The sequence below is a fragment of the Notothenia rossii genome, assembly GCF_949606895.1.
Source record: "Notothenia rossii genome assembly, chromosome: 4".
Classification (NCBI taxonomy): Eukaryota; Metazoa; Chordata; class Actinopteri; order Perciformes; family Nototheniidae; genus Notothenia; species Notothenia rossii.
In genome coordinates, this window is record NC_136902.1 from 23,136,740 (window position 1) to 23,162,576 (window position 25,837).

Here is a 25,837-nt window from a genome sequence, read left to right on the forward strand (position 1 = left end):
ACCTTATCACCTGAATCTCCTCCTAGAGCACCATTATGTTCTTTTTAACCAAATATCTCGCAGTGGACTCCACTCCCAACGCCCCTGACACGCCCCTGAAAATAAGGGTCCACTCAGTGACAGACAGAGAATCAGCACTTTTGAAACAGGGCTGAAAGAGAGGGGATTATGGGATGCTACAGTGGGTGATCTGCTTGTTATTTCGAGGCAAACACTTCAGAAACATGTTTTGTATATATCTGAGAAGGTGAGACCTATAATATAATGATGAAAAACCGTATAATAGGGGACCTTTAATGTAAATAGGTACATCCCACCACTGGTTTGCTAACAGCTCCAGCAGCCCTGTACACAGTGTGGGCCGGTGGCGGCCCCGGTGGCCGGTGTCGGTACTGAAGCTCCAGCAGGACTCTCGCTGCGTCGAGTCAGTCCGCCGAAGCTCTGCCGACTGGAGGGATGTGACCCCGGAACAGGACGCCCTCCTACAACAACACACCATTCAAACATAGCAGAGAAGAAAGAAAAGCTGGACCAGGAGGGGTAAGCACATTTTTCTTCAGGAGGCGCACATTGTTAGGGTTTTTGTGAATCGATACGTGTGTTTGATTCCAGGCGTCCACACTCCTGGAGCGCAGCGGCACCTGGATGGGGTTTCACAGGAACTTCATTCAGGCTTTTGTCTCGGGCATGCTAGCGAGCTTAGCTAGCTTCGTTGGTTAGCATGGGCTGCTTTTCCAAAGGTAGCGCGGGTAGTAATGGGGACTAAATGTAATGATTGTCAGGTTAAAAAGAAGGCAACTCGTGAAGCCGTTTAGAAAATCGTCCATACATGTTTTTACACGACGGATATTGATTAAAATTAATGTGGAAAATGCACCGAAGGCTTGCTGCTCGCTAGCATGAGCGCTGCTACAGTTTGAATAGTCTGCGTCCCGCAACATGATAACAAGATCCGTTCACAGTCACAATGTGTTTCCATAGCTTAAAATTAGAAAGACAACCCTTATTTCGTTACAGTTTGCCGTTCAATTTTGTTTCCTTTTTGTTTCTTTTTCAATCAGTTTGACTTTGAAAAAACTACTAAAAACTCTAAAATCTCATCTAACGCGAGTGTAACATTATGCAGACCACTGAGAGCGTTATAGTTGGGTTCACTTGCAGACGATATTGTGATGTTAAATGTATCTGAAATACACAGATTTAGCAGACTGCATGCTCATGATGCACGCCTACATGTAGGGTTAAATACAAATTACAGGGCCATTTGTCCCACTCACTAAACACCTACCAGTCAGCCAAGGAAATGCTTAGACAACATTTAAATGCTGCTCCAGCCACAACAGCTTATGTAGAATGTGGTCACTTTGCTTAAAATGTTCATGTTCAAGTTTTCTATTCCCATAACTCCTTCACTGGGTTTCTATTTTTGGATCATGCCACCCATGGATGCATTGTGCCGTGCTGCCTTTTACAGTCTCTGCTTTCCCCCACATGTCAGATAGCCTTTGAGTGATGAAGCTGGCACCCTGCCTGCTGCAGGGCATTGATGAGAGCTGCGGTCAGTGGGTATCAGGGCCGGGCCACAGGCGAGCGCTCTGAATTCTCCAGGCAGCTTGCAGAGTTGGTCATGGACCACAGTATGTCAGGACTGCCTTAGTTTGCACATTCCACTAACTGGGTGGATGTTGCAGAGAGATTAGGACCTCGCTTCCTCAGGGCAGGTGCTCTTCAGCGGCTGCTCCATCCCCAGGGGGAGCTCATCAGCTGCTGGCGATCAGAGTTTAGGAGGGAGGGCTTGTTCATCTCACAACCTTGTGCTCTGCGTTTGGCAGCACACACTTGTCAGCATTAACTCAGCCCACGTAGTGGCCTGACACAATGATACTAAAACTACTTGGATCCATTCGTAGTTTACACACAGTCCAAATGAAAGGGTCCTTCGGGAGGACCACCAAGTCTTTATGACTGTTAAACAGAATTTAACTTAAGGCATAGGAATTTTTTCTGTTTTTTTTTGTGTGTGCACGGTATCATGCACATTTGCAATGCGTGGTATTGTTCCAAGCATATGGATCCGATAGCTTTTAGAATTATATTCCCTGCGCTTCTAAAATCTTTCAGTCACTCCCCCGTGGGACCAGCTTAAGGCTGCAGCTTCTTTTTCTGTTCCTTTGAGGGACTGTGAGGAGAGAGCTAAGATCTTCTTCTGAGATCATAGACCAGATTTAATTAAGTTCTACAGCATGAATAACCGATAGATACAAATTAAGTATCGTGAAAAAGTTTGCAAGATCAGATTGCCTCAATCTTGTAAAATATAAATGCTGAAAACCGTTCATACATGTTCCTAATGGAACTGTATTAGTATTAACAATGTATGAGTTGTTAAGTGTATCCTAGTAGGAGCTTAATAATGGGGTAGATTAATAATGTGTACTATCTATAAAAGGTCTCCCTGTGACTTAAGGTATACATTTGTCAAATGTCATGTCTTGTCTACTGTAATTCACTCTCTGTAGATCCTAGTATCAACGTAATGTAGAAATAGCCCAAGGACAGTTGAGCACTCCCAGAAACCCAGCTACAGTTGAACAGGATTGTTTGAGTTCATGCCTCACGTGGTGACAACAAGACATGACCTACTTATCAATCATGTTTTCACAATCCAGTTCATCACCATTGTCCCCAAATACTGTAGCCATTGTTATGGCACTGTACATGTGAGGAGATGGCTTCACACAAAGGCAGCATGCAGACATCCAGCAAGTCCAGGCCTGAGCCTTTCTGGTTTATGATGTCTGGCTCACGCTGTTTCAGGACTCCAAGCTGCCCGACCGAGAGTGTGTCGCTCTGTGACTGCACGGCTGCCGGTCAAACGCTTTTCATTATGTCCTCCTGCAGACTTGGCTGGGAAGAAGCAGTGTCATAGGACTGACTTAACATTACAAAATGTTCATGTGCTGAAACATTTAGTCAATCAACTGAATCAACTGAAATAAAATGTCAACAATTTAGATTTGGAAATCATGTATTACTAGCTTCTAAATAGGGCTGCAACTATTTTCAGTATAGAATAATCCGACAACTCATTTCTACATCGATTGGTTTATTAAATATGAAGAAAAAATGTAAATCAAAGATATTCATTCTTATCCCCATTCCTGAAAGTCTAAAAACACCCTTTTATGCCATTTTGCATTAAATGAAATGACTGTAAATCAATTATCTCAAGTGTTGGCAGTATTTCTCTGACTAATAGTTGACTATGATTGCAGCTCTACTTATAAAATGTACATATTTAGTTTTTTTTCTTTTCTTTTGAAAACAATGTAAATGTAGTATCTTACATTGTGGAACGTTGGTTTAAAGAAAAAAAGAGAATTCAAAACGAGAAATTGTTATTATGTTGAAGGCCAATTTTTTCTATACTATTAAACACTGAGACAGTATAGTTAATGTCACAAGATAAACATTTAAATTGATGTAAATGTGGCTAACGTTACAGTATTGAATTAGAACAGTCTAATAATTTCAATATGAACTCTAGTTGTTTTATTAGGTTGTGTGTCATCAGTAAAAGATAGCATGTGTGTGAGTGTGTGTACCTGCAGCTGCTCTGCTGAACTAGGCCAGGTTGTTGGCATCTCAGCTGGCAGCTACAGCAGCCGACTGAGGTTTCTCACACATTTGCTTGTGGTTGGAGCAGCTCATGATTAAATTCTTCTTTTTTCCCTTCCTGGTTTCTTGTATCTGTAGAGGCTCCCTCTCAGGGTCTTATAGAGTTCAGACTTATATCTGCAAACTAAACCCAGTTTGTCCGTCAACTCCAAGGTTTGTTTCAGTTTTTTCTGCTTGCTGGATTAATTTGATTTCCTGAACAATCAGACATTGTGCATCATGTGCACAGCCGATCTCAGAGCCAACAACAAGCTGGACAAGTGGACCGGGCCATGTGTGACTGGGCCTGTGCACTTTGGCAGCCCCTGCCCTTCATGACCCTTAGCAAATGTGAGGCCCTATCACATTGCACACTGTAATCTCTGGCAGCAGATCCCCGCTGCACTGTGTGGCCCGGTCACAGTGTTGAAATGTTGTGAGAAGCCTTCTCCATGTTTGTGTTTCTCAGAGACACTAATGGACACTGATACACAAGCGTGCATAAGAAATCTGGCATGCAGAGAACAGGCGTGTCTCTATTTTTTTTATAGGGGCATTGCTGAACATGCCATGCATTGGCTGTATAAGGTGTTGTAGTAAACACTAAAGTTAAGACATTTTGAAATCACAATATGAAACAATATATTTCTAAAACGTATCACAATCCAATATTTATATTCTATTTATAATTTCCCCAAAATGGTTGATTTATGTATATTTAAGCTTGTTTCACTGGTATAAATACAATAGCAGCAACACTTCAATGTTTAAGGCTTGATGATCACTGAGAGGATATACACATGGTCTCAACACAAGTAGGGCTCGGATATATATAACATTGTTGTATCACCATTGTGATATGAGACTAGATATTATCGTAATATTCGTGGTTTTGAATGCTTCATTACAGTAAAGTTATTACAATTTCAGTTTTGACCAGACCCTTTTAGCTGCTTTGTTATTTGCCATTACTTGGTTAGTCATTGTATGCCCATTACTGTTAATGTTTTATGAAAGTATCAATAGTAATCCCTACAATATTGTGTCAATGTCAATATTGAGGTAATTTGTCAAAAATATCGTGATATTTATTATTTATTTACTTCACATGGCCTGGATTAGAGATATAAGGCTGCCCCTCAAGTGTTATATTTTTTCTTTTAGATTTCACAGGTAAGCATTAGGGATGGTGTGGTTTCGGTTTGCTGCCCAGAGGGGCTCGATGTCTCGGCTCATCCCAAGAGCCCAACACGGGCAGGGGGGGGGGGGTGTGATTAGGGCTCGATCAGCATTAAAGAAAGCCTTTGATTACGTCTAGAATATTAGCTGCCTGCGTCGGGCTGGCATCCCTCGAGGGATTTGTGTTGAGTCAGCCCACCTCGAGAACCCAACATCAGACACTCACCAAGGACTCCGAGGAACCCTATTGTGGTCCTTAAAATTATTACAAGACACAAAACAGCATGCACATCAGAATAATGCAGGAATGACCCAAGTCGGCTAAATGTTTCAAGGTTTCTTTTCAGAACATTATGAGTTTTTAGCAGAGATTTGTCTCTTTTTTTTATTATCTCCCCAGCATCCCAATCAAATCAATAATTTTATAGCAGAAATTACTTACTGGATTTGTCAGATTTTACAGATGTCATTAAAAAAGCAGCTTTCGTCTAAACTGACAAGTAGTCATCTAGATGGTAGTATGAAGTAGCAAATACAAAGTTTAGACATCTATAAATAGTTTGTCTTCCCAGAACAGGTCAAATCAAAATGCAGAAATATCACGGCATATTATGGAAATATTTGCCTTTTTTTTTGACAATCGTAATCTTTTGGACATAGCAAGCAATTTGAACCTCACCGTAAACTCTGGGATCTCTGTATAAAAACATAATATTGATCATTCACATTGTCAAATATTTCAAGATACATGCCTCTGATAATACAGCCTGCCAATGAAAACATTTGAATATGAATTTTGGCTTTGAAATCACATTGAGATGGACTCTATCTCAACCCAGTGTGTTTAAAATGTTGTAATCCAGCAGTGATACGCAGGAAGCCATTGTTTAGAAGTTAAGTCTCTGGCAGTGAGGCATAGTACGGCAGGCAGCCGAGTACCATCTGGTGCATTGTTGGAATTATAAACATGGTTGGAAAGCTAGTTTGTTCCGAAGGATTGCACGGATGAAGCTGCCCATTACATAATCATATGCACAGTGTTAATCACTGTTGTGTACATGTTGTCCAGTTCACTGAGTACCAGAGCTTTAATGATTCCAGGTCTGTGGCTACTTCGCTGCCCAAAATAGTAATCTACATGTTTCTGCTACTTCCAGCCTGAAGAGGAACATGTGAAATACACAACAGAATAGGAACTGTCTAATTTTCCTTTCTTCTTTTTTAAAAGTGTCAAACATGTCAAAACAATAGAAGAACATCTCTGATAACCCGAACCCGCTTTTACATTCCCACGTTGTTCTACCGCCTGCCGAGATTCTCCCTATGGAATTTCGCACACTACGTTTGTTCTTCTTATAGCAGATATTGCTTTGAAAGTTGGAGAAGATGAGATGCTTATTTCAGGCTGGTATACAAATTGTATCTCTCAAATCAGTCAGCATCCCGGGTAGAGATGATACTAAATATGGCCAGTTTTCAAACTTCAAACGGAAACATCAGAGGTTCATAAATGCCTCAGTCATGAAAGCAGAAGGCCTATTTATACAGATGATGAATGTGGAATATATTGTGGAGTGTATCAGCCTTTGCAGAGGTCAAGTCTCAAAATAAGCCTTAATGTTGAGGATGTTTGTTGTATTATCCTTGACGTTTAAAAATCTCCAAGACAAGATGACACCTTTTGGCTGTTAGTTTTCTCTGCAGACCCTCTCTGCTGTTTTATCCCCTCGTACGCAGTGACCGTTTTACTTCCAGCCTGATTCAGATGCATGTCGACTCTCGCTGGTGCTCCTGTGTTTATATCATGCTTCATTCTATATCGTCTCACTGGTAGGTGTCTCTGGCTTGAGTCATAATTCTTCCATGCGAGGAGCTGGGAGTCAGATCAAATGTGTCACTGCCTCCCCCTTCACCTTGGCCACCAACATCCTCCCTGGGGATGTAGCTAGTAACTGACACCAGCACACTCTCCATCTTTTCATGTCTGTCTTCCTTTGAGACTGCAGTGGCTCTCTAATTGAACTAGGCCCGCAACGCTCAGGTGGAAGTGAATAACTAATGTGTTCATCTTCCTCCTCTTCTGTGTCTTATGCTCACTGTGTGGGACAAAGAACCGACCAAAAACAAAAGTGTAATTTGCTGTCGATAAACATCCAGCCTAGGTTGCTGTCATTATAAGGACTATAGCCAGATATGGTCTCCAGCTGCTCTGATCTGGGTGAATCCACACGCTCACAGTGGCACCCGAACGCCTGCCAATGGCAAACGGTGCCCCATTCCTCCTTCTCCCCCCTCTGGGCTCTGGGAAGTGGGGACGGCGAGCCAGCTCCTCAATTAAATATAACCCCACATCAAACGGCCTGTCAACATGCATTAGAGGTCCATTGTATAGATAAGAGTCCAAAATAAATTACCAGAACTATCATAGTCTCTGCTGCTCCCATGGGCTTTTTATGAAGGATTTAAAGGGGAGAACAAATCCTGACTTGCATACTGATATTGTCTCCATTAAATCTATTTTTTCAGATCAGATTCATCCCGTTAAAGATTTATTTTTCCACCATTTTCTCTGAATTATTTCGACTTTTCTCATTTTCAATTAGCATAATTAGCCTGCATTTTAAACCGCGCAGTAAGTCTCGTCTTGTTGGTGCGTTATAACGGAGATCTAATGCGACAACAATCAACCTTAATGTGTGTGTGCTTTCACAGCGGAACCTATCCCTTTTCTGTCATCCTCATTAGCTTTGGCAGCTCCTTTTATCGCCTTCTTCTCCCTCCCCCTTTGCCTATATTTTGCATCTCTGCAGACTGACAGAAAAAAAATAGGTCATTAGTTAGACAGCGAATATGAGATGGAAGGAGCAGGCAGGGGCGAGATCTATGAGAAAACTGCTCTGAAATATTGATGACAGCCATTCACGCTGTGAAGGTCCAAACTGCACTGTGACTGCACTGAGACAAGGCCTCTGACTGTATATATCACCACTGTTTGGATGTTACAAATTAGGAAGTTATCACATAGACTTTAGTTTGTATTATTTAACCTTATAAATCTGAAAAAGACATGTGAGAATTATGTTTGGTAATTTAAATGCAGTCAGTATTATATGTCTTATAATAGTAATACATCCATGATTGTTAAAGCTATAGCCTTAACCTCATGCCTAAATACTGCCATGGATTATATGAATTATACAATGGTTTATCAATACTCTGTGTAAAATGCATTTGTCAGGGTTGCATTTAGTAGTAACTCATATTGTATTTATAACCAAACTAAAGAACACAAATGTGCAATCACTTTTTATGTATCTGTTTTCAAGCCTGCAGGGGTGAGTGATCACATTTAAAAAAAATCTGTTTTGTAGTCTAAGACAGTGGTTCTCAATTGTTTTTCAGCCAAGGACCCCTTACAAGATAGAGAATACACCAAGGACCCCCTCATTCTGATTTGTGATTTTGGGCTATATAAATAAAAATTGACTTGACTTGACATGTATGTCCCTTGGAATAATCTGACGTAGCCTATTTTTTACACTTCTATAGTCTTAGTTATGTGAAAGAACAACACAAGAGCAATGTATTAGAAATATATTAGATATGTATTAAAAATATTTGCACCATCTCAACACAGAATACCCATAAAACAATCAATCAATTAGCTGCAAGTAACACTGTACCTAAACAAAATATCAAAGGCAAATCAAGAGAAAAGTGATCATTTGAAGTGCATTTCAGAACACACACACACACACACACACACACACACACACACACACACACACACACACACACACAGACACACAGACACACAGACACACAGACACACAGACACACATAGATATAAAGATAACACATCAAGTGTTTCCCTCTTAGTTAAAATTAAATGATTTATAAAAGTCTAATAACAAAATAAATGCAGGCTATAAACAATTGAACACATGCCTGCATTGCAACATATATCAAATAAATTGCAAAACAACTGCAACTGCATTGCTACAATCCCAAACCACTACTTGTAATGGCAGCCAGCTCTGGACACTATTGGAGTGATGCAAGGCAGTCCATGAAGCTGATTGCTTCTCTCTGCAAGTGAAGACACACATATCAAACTAAATCAATAAATGCAACATACAGTATCTGACATTTCTGTTGCACACACACACACACACACACACACACACACACACACACACACACACACACACACACACAGGTTAAAGTGGGCGGGAACGATCCAGAACAGCATTCCGGCACCTTCGATTAATAAGTAAATAAATCTGATTGGCAGTTTCATACATAATAATGTCAAGAGAGTTCACAGGGCTGCCAACTCTCACACAATTGACATTTTTCACACGCTCTCAGCCACAAGTCCATTTTCTCAAGCAGTGAAAAACAAATTCATAACTGATATCATGGTGCGAAAAGAGGACACTACTGCACATTGCGCAACAGCAGCACCAGGCAGCAGACCATCTGAATAGCGAGAAATATACACAAATGTATTATATTATAACTTCTTCCCATGCATGTTGCTCAAAGTAATCTCAGTCAGTCTCACTTCTGCGGCTCTCCCTCTCGCGCCAGTGCGATGAGCCGCGCAGAGCCGGACACATCAGTGGACTCATCCAATTGAACCGCGAATTTAGAACCTCTCAGTCTTTCCAGCAGTTGTGATTTGATATCAGCAGACATGTCCTAAATTCGTCGTCTGCTCTTTAGCAGAAACAGACGTAACATTAACCATCCGTTGTTGTTGCTGGCGGTAGTCCTCGCCTTTCCTCTCAAAAAAAGCCCGGTCTTTTTTTACATAATCTGGATGCTTGGTCTCGAGGTGCCTCTTCAATTTGGCAGGCTTCATCGCCTCATTGGCAAGACACCGCAGGCATATCAGACATTTCGGTTTCCCTTCCACTTCAATAAATCCATATTGGAGATACTCCTCATCGTATTTCCTTACTTTTGTTTTTTGTTTTTCATTTACTTCATTTGTAGCCGTAACCGGTCGTTTTAAAAATCTGTCCATCTTCGTAGTATGCTAGCCTTGTTATATCTCTATGATGCTAGCAGTGGCGCTCTCTGACTGACGTACCAGTTATTGTTGTTTCCATGGCAAGGGGTGACGCGCTTGATTTTTAAATGTATAGATTTGTTAGATTAGAACGTAATCTATGAACTATTTTAGATTAAAAAAAATATATATTATTTGTTGAACTATGAAGCCTTTTGTTTAAAAAAGAAAAAAAATGATATGATAATTTAAATTAATGAATCTGAAAACTTTTCACGGACCCCTTGGCAGAGTGCCACGGACTCCCGGAGGGTCGCGGACCCCACATTGAGAACCACTGGTCTAAGAGACTGTCAGTTTAAGGCCCGTCCGATAGTGCATCTCAAACAACTCTGTGTATTTCTAATTTCTATTTCTAATTTCTAAGTATTTCTAACTTCTTATAACACCTTGAGTGTTTGCGTAGCTTGGATATTTCGCAGCTCTTGTGTAACGTGTTATTTTTTTTGTGACCAGAGCTACAGGAGCAGGGGGGATGAACCGCGAGGAGGCCCCGGGGAAGTCTCCTGAAGACATGTACGTCCAACAGAAAGTGCGGGTCCTGCTCATGCTAAAGAAAATGGGATCAAATGTAAGTGCAGTCTTCCCTAACACAAACTTTGGTTGTGCAACATTTTGGACATTTACAGATTAAAGAAACTGCAGAAAACAATTAGAAGTGCTGTCTATTGTCCAGCTTATGCACATCAGTGGTTGTCTCTTGAAACAGCCATCAAGACAAATAATGATCAAAACCAATAGAATCATTATTATTGTAAGTCTGTATCTATTAATTACATTACAGTAAAGTCTCCTTTCCATGCCAACTCACATTTGTTTTCCAAAGATACAAACCAGTCTAGCCAGAGATACCAGGATAAGAGGCTCAACTTCCAGGGACTGAAAGACTGACTCACATTAGCATGAGAAAAACATAAATTTACTGTCCATCAAGATAACATTTTGTGTGGTTTTATAACTTGAAATGTAAATTGTTTTCTCTTCAGCTGACGCCCAGTGAAGAGGCTTTTCTCCGGAATTACGCAGGTGTGGTCCACAGTCAGATGAGCCAGCTACCACAGCACAACATAGACCAGGGTAAGACCTCGACACACACACTTTATAGTTAGTGTAGTTTGAATGTTTCATATCTATAAAAAAAAAAGTTTTTGCCCTTAAAAGGATTGAAGGCCTTTAAAAATAACATTTACCTCAGCTCACACGCCACCTCCACATGTCACAAAAGTGTTACTTTGCTCAGACGACAAGCAAAAATCCCTTCACATGCATCACTCCTCTTGAGCCTTTAACCCCAACAGGCGTAACGGATTGAGGCTGACTCACTCGCTTTGAGATGACTCACACAGCAAACACTGAGAAAGACTGGAACAGTGACTCAGCATCAGTGCAGCGCTGCTTCTCCCAAACGGCTCAGAAGGGATATGATAAAGCAAATCACTGTTCATACTGTGTGTTGTAAGACTTGTTTACCCAGTGGTGATCATCCGTTTCAATCCACCAGAGAGCACTGTTGAGCTGTCTTTATCTCATCTACAGTTTTTAATTTGTCTTACCACAAGAGGGCGATAGATGAAAACAGTGTGTGTGGAGGCACTGCAGTTACCCGAGAAGATGTCAGCAAATGGTTTCATATGTTCTATAACTAGCCTCATAAGGGGCTTTCCAGGCTCAGCCCAAACCAGTGCATGACATTAAGGATTTTGGGAGATGGCCCTGTGGGCCATCTAAGCTAATTCACAGATGGCCCTGAGCCCAATAGAGATTGCCCTGAAAAATGCGCGCGGACGAAATGACGCACAAAGGGTTTGGGGGGCCTCCCCCCTAGAACATTTAGATTTTTGCAGGTCTTAGATGCTGTCTGGTGCATTCTCTAGACTGAATTATAAGATGAACCACCACAATATTACAATTTCAATTGTATTCTTCATTTCACTTGTTTGTGTTTGCTCGCTTGCATGCCCTGCATAGCTATAAGAAATACTTAAGTTGTTGGTCAAGACACTTTTCATCTGTTGAAGGCAAATGCCTTCCCAGATGTAAAAAAGTAGAAAACATTACATGCAGTTATAACTGCCAAAACAAACATTATTTACGCTATTATGGCCCCTTAAAAATGTTTGTAATGGTATCTACTGTAAATTGGTCGAAATTATACCTCCTCATCCGGAAGCTGACCGAGCAGACCCGAGCAGCCGAGTGCATCCGCGAAGCACACACAATGGCGACGTCAGAGTTCCCATTAGCAAGCAAATCTAAATCTCTCCGGTCAAAATAATTTCCCTTTAGCGCAATACCGCTTCAGTTGCGCCACTTATGGCCACTTCTTAGACAAGAAGAGTATGTGACAGACAAGAATAGTCAATTCTAATGTGTAACACTTAATGTGGAGAAAGAGATGTGCTGTATGGGTTGATTCTGCGTTGATCTGTTGCTAATGCCTCGGGGTTCCGGTGGGCATGTAAACAAATGCATAATGCTGCGCCATACTTTGTGGCATCACCCAGTTGCATAGCGACACTTATTGTTTAGGTCACGGTGTCTTTTAATAAGCAGGTAGTCCTATCATTAGCTAGAACTAGCTGGATCTGATCGATATGGACATAAACGCGAGTGAAGTCTAATCTGACGGGAGAGAGAGATCAGCTGCTGCTGACGAGTCGACACGCAGCTCTGTATGATCACATGCAGCGGTGAGCGGAACAAAACACACTCTTCAGGTTAGAATATCAAACGTAGCTATTTGAATTACCTCTCAAACTACCGTAACTAGTTATAGATATGTTTAGTTTTACTGTCGGGTCACTCATTACTGGATCCGCGAGCTGCATGATACTAGCATAAAAGATTGCCCGATCGGGCAACCAGCAGGTGAGGCTTCATGGCCCGAGCTAAATACTAGATGGCCCCGGGCCATCGGGCAGCCCTTAATGTCGAGCCCTGGCCCAAACACTGCCTTCAGATAGGAACCCTGAGGTCCTCCTGTGGGGCCCGGGCCTTACTTTGTCACTCATCATATTGGTCTCTCCGGGGAGCTTTGAGTCAGGAAAATTGCCTGCGACATTGGCCCGTGTCCTTTCCCTCCTAGGAAACAATCAGTTGTTTGCATTGATACATTTGTGATTACCTGTGTTGAAGAAGGTTTGGGGATTATGGTAAAACAGGGTATTAAGAAGTCACAGTGACTTTGTCTTGTTGTCCTTCACCGGTCCTTTAATCATCTTTGCTTGAACCTGCAGGGTATTAAACTGCATTGTCACGTTTTGGTAAAATCAGCCCCAGCAATATGAGATGCATCATAACAATGTTAATGTGGATCATTGCATCTTTGGCAATAGTGTATATTGCATTATTACAATGTGTTTCTTCATTTAGCAGCAGTACATTACATCAGATGGGAAGGATGGTGCTTGAAAGGTGCAGCACCAAAAACGGGTGATCTTAAGTGATTCATTTATGAAGGATGTTTCCTGTCTGTTCTAACCACCGTAGACTAGATTTCAGTTTGTGCTGCATGCCCTCGGTCTCTGCCTTTGTGCCCTTTAGTAGATACAGGACTCCATGTCTCTGTGCAGTCAATACTGCTAAGAAGGGCCTCATTAATAATGGACGAATACGACTGGTGAAAGGTGCTCCGAGTATGCATTATACATCACAAAAATAGTCACATTTAGTGTAATTTGGCAGACTGCCACATCCTCAGTGTGCCAATAAAGGATTTGTGGTCTGCGTCTTTTCTCAAGTACCGTGATTAGGCATCATGGAGATAGCTGAGAGTTAATCACTTTTAAATGTCCAACACTGAAGGACAGCAGTTTGTAGGTGTAGAGGCTAAGCCAACGCTTTAAGCCTCTGAGGATCCGCTATGTTGGCGTAATTGACGCGCACAAAGTATCAGCACTTTGGGGGTCCTTTTTGAGGTTGTTTGAGTAGGGAATCACACACTGTTTGATCTCATTTAGATTTGGTAATAGGGGGGGGAAATAGATGAAAGGAAACATTTTATTGCCAAGCAACTTGCACAGTCATTGCCTCTTAAAATGTATATTTCACAGAAGCACAGACTTCCAACAAAGTGTAATATAACAAAGCAAGATTGTATTTTATTCATCTTGAAGTATCATCAATTCTGTAATTATTATAATACAGTTTAGGGAAAAGATAATACACATTGTTTGAATTTCAATGTTTGAGTTGTACTTGGCATAGTGGAGTTTGTTCTCTCTGTGTTTCACTCTGTTCTCACTTCATTATAACGGCTGTAGACCTTTACCCCGTCCTTCTGTATGCAGCAGCAGTACTGTCTGTCCTGGTTGATCGTCACACAGCAGCAGACACACTCCCTCTGTGACTAGCCAGCACATTTCCAGGCAGAGGTTGTTTTTCTATGTCTCGTCTTTTATCATTGTTGAATCTGCTCACAGCAGTTTCATCTTTTAGACTTCGTACCGGCTAGAGTAGCTTCAATTTATTTTTATTTATTTTTACTGGTTAGCTTGAACAATACTTCAATTGTGAGAAAGACTCTTAATAATCTCCCACTTGGCTGTGAGTTAAAAGGTTTTCTGAGCTGTAGGAATCAGGGGTGGGGATGAAAATCGATACTGAGATGCATCATGTTTCTTTATGAAATATAAAGCCTTTATGTAGAAAAATCTATAATTGGAGAATGTACAGCCCAATTCTGTACATTATGATCGCCACTCACTGTTAGATTGGGCAGTCTATCAATTTATGATGAATAATTAAAGTACATTTGTCTGTTTATTTTATAAATAAATATAACATGTTAAGCTTTAAAGGTAACAAGTAGTCTCATGGTGAAAAAAATAAATGAATCATGTAAAGAAATCAAAATGAAGATTTGATGTCTAATTAAATGACCTCTGAACATGATCTAATCATAAGGTGCCTAGAGATTTCCACTTCCAGTAGAAATGAAATCCACATTGCTTTTTCACTTCCTCTGCTTCAAAGTCTTAAGATAAAAATAGCGTAATATTGGTTTTTCTAAAAAAGCACACTGTTTTCTTTTGTTGCTGCTCAGCCTGCTGATGACTCAGCCCTTTCAGCTTGTCTGATTATACCTTTTAGTCTGCTACTATATAGGGTTTATAGTAACTTTCATCCTCCTCCACACAATACGAGTCGTGTGACTGCTGTTAAATTGAAAAAGCATTCCGGCTATCAGCACAGGAGCCACCATTAACGGTGTAATGCTCCAGGCAAAGAGGTTTTCTAGCCACAGTATCTAGCGGTGTGAAACCAAAGCTAGTTTAAAGAAGCATGGTGCTCCAATACCAGCGTCCTCAGGGGGTCTCGTATAGAGCTATAGTGTCACGTGTCAGACATGGCTTTGTCGATCGAATGGCGGCATCATGCTTAGAGGGCGCTGGAGGCAGGACATGGAGAAGCACTCGGTTATTGATTACTCTTAGTCAAGGCTGGGCTGCATTAAAGACATAAATAGAAGTGCAAGTGTGAGAGCAGACCAAAGGTAATGTGACAAATGGGTTACATCCTTGCTGTTGTCAGCTTTAGCTTATTCTGATAAGAAAAACAGATGTGTAAGGGATGCAGTGTAATCCATCCTGAGGTTTTGTCATTCTTCCTCACAGCCATTGATCGGACTGATTGGAAAACAGTCTCTCCTTCAGACTCTGCTGTCAAATATTATTCTGCCTCCTTCTTGGAAAAACAAGAGTCAAAATAACTCTTGGTCTGCAGCTCGTATTTCTTTTAAGTCTGTGGGTCATGTAATTTGCATTTCAGATCGTTTTTAATTGCCTGATTAGCATACATGCAAATACATTATTTTGTTTTTGCAATTTAATCAGGCCAAAGAGGAATTCTCAGCCAAAGGCTCTGGAGCTTTTTTCTTATTCAGCTTTTTAGCTGAAGTACCTTGATGTAGCTTAATTCTGGCAGTGATCAGGACGGTGCGCGAGCTTGCATGCTTTTGTATAAACGCTGTTATTGTGATTGGAAATTAAGTGAGAACTCATTAAATAAGGCATGAGTTTTTTCGGGGCTCTGTGTAAATTGCTCCAGTTTTAGTTATACTAAACTCTGTGTTGCAGAGAGCTTTGACTGCATAATACAAGATGCACTGAAGTTTGTCTTTATCAGCTTTGGTTCTTCCCACTTTATCTCATGCTTTTTATGGCCGACAACAATGTGTCACTTTGAACAATACAGTTTGTCACAGATAAACTTGCCTGATTTGACAAGGAAAGTTTACTCCTCCCCCCAGAAGCATGTCTCAGGGCCTCAACAAAAGGGATAGAGGAGGATAGGGTTTCCATAGCAACCTCTGTTGTCCTGGGAAAGCTGAGGTCCCTTGATGCCTTTGGTGTTGCTGCAACGTGCTGCATCGGTAGATTGGAACAGGTGTCATTGGGAAGCAAGCTGGAGTGCTAATTACACAGAGAGAGTGTGATGTACCAATCTCTCTCTGTCCCTCTCCTTTCTTACACAAACATGAACGGTCAATTCACCATCTTGTTTGGATTTCTCTGTATTACACTCCTTGTATAACGCAATCCTTTAACCCACCTTTTCAAGTGGGAGCCATGTGACAACGCCTTAATGTGGCAACTCGGCCAGAGTGCTATTGATTCTTCATGTATCCTGTTGTCACTGAAGCATGAATCACAGCCAGATGTATGAAGTGTCACGACTACCTGACTCAAACTCTGAGAAAATGGTGATCTAATTGAAGTTTAATCAAACTGATTATGAGTATTGGGATCGGCTCTCTAAAAAAAACACCTGCAGAAGATGATTGACTTTCTTGATGTGGCCCATAAAATGTGGAATTTAATAGATCTATCTTTTACGGCTCCATTTAAAAGAGATAATGTCTCTGAGAATTGTTTGCTGCTGATTGAGACAAATCCCAGAGCTTGTTAAATCTCTGTAATATCACAGTTTGAAGTGAAGAACACAAATCTGACATCAGTGGAAAACTTCATCAATCATTTGCAAAACCATCAATATACCATCAAAAATAATAACCAAGCAGCAGTTAGAAAAGTAGAGGTCTGATCTTGCATGTCCCTCTTATACTCATGTGGAACTTAAATAAATTATAAAAGAGGTAGAAGGTGATAGCCAAATGCTAAATAATATAAAATGTATGGTGAGTTAGAAAGAGAGAGATAATTGAAGGACTTTATACTTAATAATAAAGAGTAATTAACTCAGTGTCTTTATGTGACAGATCATGTGTTAAATTACACCCTCTGTGTGTTTGTAAATTTAAACATGTTAAGCTGGTGGGTGGGGGGGGGCGTTTCATGTCTTGATCGCCCCAAAAGGATTTTGTTCTGGCTGCTTATAGTGGGCTGAGGATGCAACTAATGATGATTTTAAATACATCTCAGTTGGAAGATTCTGCTAACAGTGTTTCCTCTGCATCCATTTAGCAGTGGGGCACCACCACAGCAAAGAATTAGCAACATTGTAATTTAGCCCTATTGCTATTTATAGCTTCATGCAGATGCTTTAGAAGTTATGATTATATAATATTTCAATATATTAAAAAAAACTTACATTTTAAACATAACCCAAACATCAGCAGATATGAGACGCAACTATAAAATGATTGCCCAAAGAACCACTGCTTCATGATTTTTCCCAACCAACGGAACAAACCTGAAGATAATCTTTTCAGACATTTGCACGTGATCAATGACAACTGATTCTCCAATTTTCCTTTAAAGATTATTGCCAAATAACTAGGAAAGTATAATATATCTACATTTGAGATATTGGCTTAATGACTATCCTCTGTTTATTAATTTATTTGAAACAACAACTTTTCAAATATATCAAAATAGTTCTGCTTTAACCCATTTCCCTGGAAAGACCATTAAAAGGGGCTTTTCTTCCTCCCAAAGCATTAATGGAGTACAAATCGGATGACATGCCCGTTGTTGCTGTTATTTATGTAATCCTCGGCTGGGTGAGGAGGGGATCAGTGCACATGGGAGGGAGGGGCCGGACACAGAGCTGCACCCTAAGTAAGTAAAAGAGTAAGAGCTGTTTGCTCATTGGCAGCAGCGCCCACTGATGCAGTCTGATTTCTATCTGTCGCTAGGCAACAGCTTTGAGGGAGTGTGTGTGTGTGTGTGTGTGTGTGTGTGTGTGTGTGTGTGTGTGTGTGTGTGTGTGTGTGTGTGTGTGTGTGTGTGTGTGTGTGTGTGTGTGTGTGTGTGTGTGTGTGTGTGTGTGTGTGTGTGTGTGTGTGTGTGTGTGTGTGTGTGTGTGTGTGTGTGTGTGTGTGTGTGTGTGTGTGTGTGTGTGTGTGTGTGTGTGTGTGTGTGTGTGTGTGTGAGAGAGATATAGCCCAGCCATACACTTGGATGTATTCTGAGAGCCTTTCTGCTGTCATTAGGCTCGTGTTGCACACTGTCCTGGCTCTGGACTGCCCGTTACACAATGTACCTCCTTCACACAATGATTCAGACTGGCATTTATTGTGATAAATGTGTCTTATTGCAAGTCCTTGCGCCAAACCATCCTGTGAGTAGTGCTTTTCTGCAATAGCTCCAGCTCCCCACTGTGTTCCATTACATAATTGTCTCATGTTGAACATCTTTATCCCCCCTGCTGTGTCAAAGCAGAGATTTTTGCTTTTACTGAAGACGAACAGCATGTGTATGCCAGTATTATTTTCATCAATCTCTCTGGTTTCATCTCCTGCTTCTTCTCTGCCATAACCTAATTTCGGTTGGCCAATGATTTTTCAAGAGGAACTTGAGAGTTCATATTAAAAGGCTCCCTCCCCCAAAAGTCTGGATCTCACCAAGTCCATCTGAATTCAGCAAAGAAAGATGCTAATTATCTTCCCCGTAGAGATAGTCGAATGAAACACACAATTCAGTCTGGAGGGTCTGTGCTGTCTGATGAGGAGGGTCTGCCCTTTGTGCCAAATACATGTGGAAGCTCACAGTCCCACCCTGGCCTACTTTTATATCTCCACAATAATTAAATCTAACAAGCACTCGAAGGCTGTGACGAGGAGGTTTTTTATAGCCGACATGTACGAGGTGCCGTGTGAAATCTGCAACCGTCTGCTGGGGTGTTGAACTCGGTGTTAATGATATTTATACGATCTTAGCCTAACATGTCTTAATGCATGCTTCCTGTAGGCTATGGCACATAGTTTTGTCATTTGCTCCCCTTGTCTTTTAAGAGACAGGTTTTAATTAAAGACTGAGGAGACTAGAGGCGTTTGGCCTCACAATCAATTTATTTCCATTACCAAGAAGCAAATGCATTTTCACCAGGCGGCCGAGCATGACAGTGAACGAGGGATTTTAATACTTTCCCACTTCAAGTGATTTAAGCTCATATTTTCAGAAGGACTGACTTTTCAAAGTGAAGTACTTGCCAAAAAATCGGGCCTTTATGAGAGAAAAGTTGGACATATGGGTCACTGAAAAATCGTTTATTTAATGGTATTTACTCAAACAGAATTGGAAATGTATATTAGCTTTTCAGGTAGAAGCAGGTGATGAATCTCAGTCGGCAACAGACCAATGAGTGATTCCTTGTTAAACAACAGCCTGCAACTACAGCTTTGTCATCATTAACTTGGTGAAAGCGAAAGAGGAACATAAGGAGAAACAAGAAATCAAACCCTTTGTGCTGTGGATCCTTTCAGTGTCTCTACTGTTGGCCAGGGATTATTTTTCCCCAGCTCAGCGAGGTTAATATCATCAGCTGGAATCTAGTATTGTTTACAGACGGACAATCTTGTGCTTATGGCCTGAGCTGCCAAAGCAGAGGAGATTGAATGGCATTGAAGCCTCAGATCTGAGTGTTATCGTGGTAGAACAGGATGCTGCTGTCAGCGGGTCACTGGAGGTGATACAGTATCTCCCGGCAGGGCGCTGGGAGGGCAGGTGGCAGCTTTCCACAACAGGTGAACATGGCACTAGATACAATTGCAGGCCTGCACCAAAAGGATTTTCCCAGCGTTTTATGCCCCTGCGGATTTATAGTCACAACTGACAGGATTTACAGGATACTGACAGGATCCTATGACCTGAAGAAAACTCAGATAGCTTCACACTGAAGAATCTAGAATAAAATGTATTGTCATTTGCACAAGGAAAATCTTAATTAATATATATATATATATATATACATACAAATAGTGCGAGAAGGACTTTAAATAAATGTAAGGGATACAAAGGTGCAAGTAAAATTCAGAGTAACTAGACTATATACATGTCAAACATAAAAACAGAATGTGAAATTTAAATACTGTACAGAAATACTACAACCAACCAGGATTGAGATTTAGTTTTTGTTTGTAGCAGTTGCCACACGTTCCCAGAAAGAACACAGTGAGCAGAAAAATAAAATCTGAGCCCAGTTTATTGCTTTGGACACATTTGAGCTCCTTTTGCCAGATTATTATGGATATCTGAACGCAGATCTTTTTGTGCCTTTTTCTGTTTATATAAGTCTTTGGTTCACTCGCCAGTCTCAGACAGAAACTGATTACAAATCAGGTCACAGCTTGTATCGATGAAAGAGCTGAGACATTTCCAGTCATCACAGTAAAAGACACTGTTTTGTTCTGGATATTAAAACCTCCTTTGTCAACGTTTAATGTAATACACTTATACATCAACACATTACATTACACTGTTATTACACTGTTCTTGGTTTTCAATCTTGCCTATTTTTATGCTTTTGTTGCATTGTTTTACATTGTAGAATAGCAGGTTGTGTTAATATCTGTCTGTGTAATTGAAATCCCAAACATTGTATTTATTTGCACAACATGCCTGACATTCTGCTCTTGGTTTTCAGGTGCAGAGGACGTGGTCATGGCGTTCTCGCGGCAGGAGGCGGAGGATCGGCGACAGTGACACTGGTCCCCTCAATCTCCCTCCACTGCACCCCCTCTCCACCCCTCCCCCCCCGCACGTGATCCACACAGCAACCCAAACTCCACAAACGCGACACTGATGAGCTCAGGAGAGGAGGGGGGCCCAGGAGGGACAGGAGAGGAGGGAATGAGACTCCAGGAGGTGGCTGCCTCACTCTCTCCCCCAGCCTCTTCAACCCCTTCAACCCCCCCCACTCGAGCTGGCCCACCATGACCTGAGAGTCACTATGTGCTCAAGCCTCGGCAACAAGGCAGTCAGTGAAATCACTCGCAGGTCGTGTGGATGAATATCAAATGTAGTTTTTTTTTCTGTGGGTGGGTTGGTTTTGTATTATTTTGTCTGTGTTGAGACATTAGGCAGTGTTACGTGATATATCTGCTGCGGTCACTGGAGCAAAGTGACCGGCAGCAGCTGATTGAAGCAAAGAGAAATATAGTTTGGGTCAAGCAACGAGTGTGATGGTCGATCGTGTTAGGGGAGACATTTTTTATTATTTCTGCTTACCCTAATGGGGCTGACATTGTTTTGATTTAGCTGATGTGTCATTAAGGCTTTTGTATTGTCACACAAGGGGCCTCATTTATAACATTTGAGGTGTATAGAAAAAGGCGTGAAATATGGCAACGCCATCTCCCACGCAGCTGTTCTAGATACTCTGGAACATTTCTGAAACTTCCATGCTGAAGACAAAGTAGCCAAATAAAGTTTAATGTATTAATAACTCTTCTCAGAAAAGTAATGTTTCTTTTATTTATATATATATAGTCCTTCCTAGCCTGTGAGAAAGGTCAGGCTGCCCCCGTAAACATTCTGGGAACAAAACCCCTTTTGTTAACGTATTTCTAGGGCGGGTCCTAGCACAGGATGCAGCACCTGAGCAGCAAAACATTAACATGCCGACAGAAAGAGGGAAATGCTGAGTGAAAAAGGAGGACAATGACAGGCCAATTACAGGACGTTTGAAAAAGTAGAACCAAGACACATTTACCAAGTGCAGTGAGCCCTGGTTACCTCTGGCTTTTTGTTTAATACCATGCATAAACAACGTGTTTTTTATTTTAGGAATTTGCCTTTCTAATCCTGTGGAGCTCACTGCTGTTGTGATTTGCTAACTGTCTCTTACCGGTCAACTAAGAAATGACCACAAAGCGTTACGTCTTACTGAATCAACATCTGTGACGTTTAACAAACATCCCTCTCTGTGTATTTGCAGTCTGACCTTTTTTGTTCACTTACAAATATTCGAATGACACACTGATTGATGTGTGTGTTAACACTCACAGCAGGCCTGCCATTAATCATTCATGTTTAATTATGGGAGTGAGCAGGTAGGGTGCCAAGGCTAGGGACTGGATTGATGGGTGAAAGGAGATTTTAGAAAGAACACTATTTTCTTCTCAACAAATCTAGTTTTATAAACGAGGCCCCTCTTGTTCTTCTGCTGCTTTGTTTTGAACCATAGGCTGTTGAAAGTGCAAAAAACCTTTCTCTTGTGGAAAGCGTAATAATTAAAGACACTAGGAATTTCTAATCTCATGAAACACAGGTGTACACATTCTCCCCAACACTGGTTTGCAGTTGTTCCGGCATGTAAAATCTTTTTTTGTTGTTGTACAAATAGATGGGAAAATACAATCATTGTGCCAATTATCCTTTTTGGTGTTTTTTATCTGTAAAATGACATTAACATAATGATCTAAGAACAATTGTTAATAGACAAGCTGTAGTTGTAATTTATTGTTTACTGAATTGACTTCCTCAAACACATCATTAGAGAGAGAACCAGTAGATAGTTTAATTTCATCAGCGGTGGCTCTTTGTTCACACTAAAATCACACAAACTCTAATTTTTAACTACCTGTTACTAACCATGTGAAGCCAAACATAAGAGCTGTGTGCTATTTCTGACTGTACTGTATCACTTGCACTATTATCAATGGGATTTTTGCAAAAAATACATTTTGATATCTAGCGCAGAGATTTTATGTTTGGTTCAATGGATAAAAGAAAACTTTTTAATCATGTTTTTATTCCTTCAGTGATTTCAAAAAGTATCTTCTCTGTGTTAATTCAACTGGAAAAGCTCAAAGGAATATATGTTAACAACCAACATGTTTTTCTAGTGACACGCTCAATATTTAATGTGTTTTAAATACAGTTTGTTAACTTGTATAACTTAAAAAATAATTGTAACGTAATGTTTTAAAGCCAAGCATGTCTGCCTCGTGATTTATAATGTTCATTCAGCCGAAGACTTTTGAAGCCTCGGCACATTGACCATTGTTTGTACATTCTTGACGTTTGTGGAAGCTACTATCACTTTTAAAATGTTTCAGAAAAAAAATCATAATTTTTGGATGGGTCAAGTGTTATCCATTATTTGTTGTTGGCAATAACTTCTATTTGAATGTCTTCATCGATCATTGTTCAAGTAATCAGCCAACAGATCTATCACGCTGTCCGCCTGTGACTAAGACATTTGTCTTTTTATGTTTACTTAAAAAAAAAAAAAAACATTCTTTATTTGTCTATGCATAGTTTTTTTTTCTCTCTTTTAAAAGTTTCTTACTGTACATTTTATCGGGTTGTTCTACAGCCTGTAGTCAAGTTGTGGATGAATGTATGTGTGTTTGAGTGTGTGTGTGTGAATGTGTCATTATTCAATTTGCTACCAGTTTTTGATCTTCACCATGCGGTTGCGTTTGACTAGGATCGATGTATCTTTTTACTGTGATGACCTTGCCTAATTGTCCTATTTTTTTGTGTTGCTTTTTATATTTTATTTTCCTCTCAGTCGACATTGATTAGTTGGTTTTGTTTTTGTATGGCTGCTGACCATGTCTTGACTTAATGCTTCCAAATCCTATACCAACTGAACCATTAAAGATATTTTAAACAGTGCAAAGTTACCTTTCCTTCTTTTTTCCAGGATTTAAGTTGAACGTCACATATGCAAGCTCCAAGATTAGAAAAGTATCTTTGCATACATGGCTGCTTGTCTACAGATAAGGCCTCATGCTCGCCATAATTATTATTATAATAATTATATTATATTATATAATTATAATTATTATTATTATAATATATATTATTATATAATATTATTATTATATATATTATTATATAATAATAATAATAATAATTATATATAATATAACCAACCAAACCAAAACAACTAATCATCACTCAATGTTGTATGTAAATCTGTGGAGTGATGAGGCCCAAGCCTAGACGAGCCTAAACTCAAACTATATACTGCTTCTAAAAATCATATTAAAGAACATTCTTTATCTGAGTGACCCACAGTGACAATGTCATGTACTTTTTTGTACATATGTTTGTTTTCATGCACACCACCTTACATTCTTGGCCTTTCAGCTGCACAAAGACTGACAGTACCAGCAGCGGAACCTTAAGTTGACTGGGTCAACTTCTGTAAATCGTATAAAAACACCACCATTTATCTTGATAACTTACAGTTTCCACCAACAGCTACGTGTTCCTGTCAGGTGTTTCAGGCAGATGCTCAGGGCGTTTGTCAATGTCGAGGAAGGCTCCTCCAGAGCCACTATTTCAAGGATGCTACGTCATCGAGGCCCGCCGAAGGACTGTTCCAATGTCCAGGATCCTTGGAATCTACCGAGGCCGGCGTCCTTCGTTGCGGGAAATTTCGAGGCTGCACATGTGTATCCTCCGCGGTCTTAAAATCCCCACAATGCTTTGCGCACGGACCAATTTCCAAAATCTTTGGCGGAAATCACGCTCCATTTAAGGCGGGGCCTCGCATATGATGCACACCTGTTAGCCTGTTCCACCATTCTTCGCTTTCCGAGGCTAGGAAGGATTCTTGCCTCGCTCCTGAAGCAAGTGACTCGGAAGACTTTTCCTACCAAGGAAGCGTCCTTGACATTGAGAAACACCCTCTGTGTTTTTCCTGTGCTAATGATGAACATCTGTTCACTGTTCCCAGGCCTTCTTTCACAGATGCAAGAAAATCCTGCGATTTAGAGGGAGAAAGATCTGGGAATAACACGCCAGCTGTCGGCACATTTCTCAATATTCATGCACCAATTTACAGTCAATTTATGTCTTTACTGACATTAAAACCTATTTTTCTCACGAGAACAAATTCCTGCTGAGAATCTGAATTCCAACCCTTGGTTTTGGATCCTGGAATGATGGCTATGTATCAAAGCCTGTTTTATGTAGTTGTTTGAATTTAAGGTGAAATTGTCTTCCTCGTCACAAAACATAGATCTTTCTACGCCTAATGACGTTTCACATTATAATTAGGTTTTAAACCTATACCTCTAAGACAGAGAGACCCAATGGCGTCCATCCGTCATTTCATTGTCCTCTGCTGGCTGAAATGTGGACTAAGTGCAGTGTGTGAGAGACATTCTCTCTCTCTCTCTCTCTCTCTCTCTCTCTCTCTCTCTCTCTCTCTCTCTCTCTCTCTCTCTCTCTCTCTCTCTCTTTCTCTGTACACGTTAGCCTGCTTGTGTTCATTTGATGTCAGACAGATCAGACCCAGAGCTAAACACACAGCTCCAGCCAGCTGATAACTCTGCCACCTGTGTGTGTGTGTGTGTGTGTGTGTGTGTGTGTGTGTGTGTGTGTGTGCGTGTGCACGCGTGTGCACGCGTGTGCGTGCGTGTGCACGCGCGCGCCTGGACAGCATACAGCAGTCGCTATGTTCGTCCACACACTGCCTGATGTTTAAAGACTTCAGGGTGACACATGACCACTTTCAGTAAGTGTTTGGAAAGTCAAGTTTAAAGTGGAGCGAAACCACTCTTAAGTGGAACTTAAAGTGGTTTCATGCAATTTGTATTTTTTGAATATCAAACACCTATACACTGAGAAGGTGGCAGTAAAAGGCTTGCTGCTGTACAGAGAACGGTATCTGTGTGCTTCATTTAAAATGTTCTTCTCTTTTCTTAGGATTAATAAACCATTGCATTACACTGGATCATGTGAAAATAAGCCTTAACTTCTGAAAAGCTGATGTCTGGAG

General features: G+C 40.7%; 1 protein-coding gene across 1 annotated transcript; it reads left to right on the plus strand.

Moving 5' to 3' along the window:
• Nucleotides 1-346: 346 nt before the first annotated feature.
• ctnnbip1 (catenin, beta interacting protein 1) lies at nt 347-23,725 on the plus strand. Its single transcript, XM_079679076.1, has 4 exons — nt 347-540; nt 10,370-10,484; nt 10,900-10,990; nt 20,741-23,725. Exons 2-4 carry the CDS (start codon nt 10,389-10,391, stop codon nt 20,797-20,799), a joined length of 246 nt encoding a protein of 81 aa, XP_079535202.1. The 5' UTR covers nt 347-540; nt 10,370-10,388; the 3' UTR covers nt 20,800-23,725.
• The last annotated feature ends 2,112 nt before the right edge of the window (nt 23,726-25,837 follow it).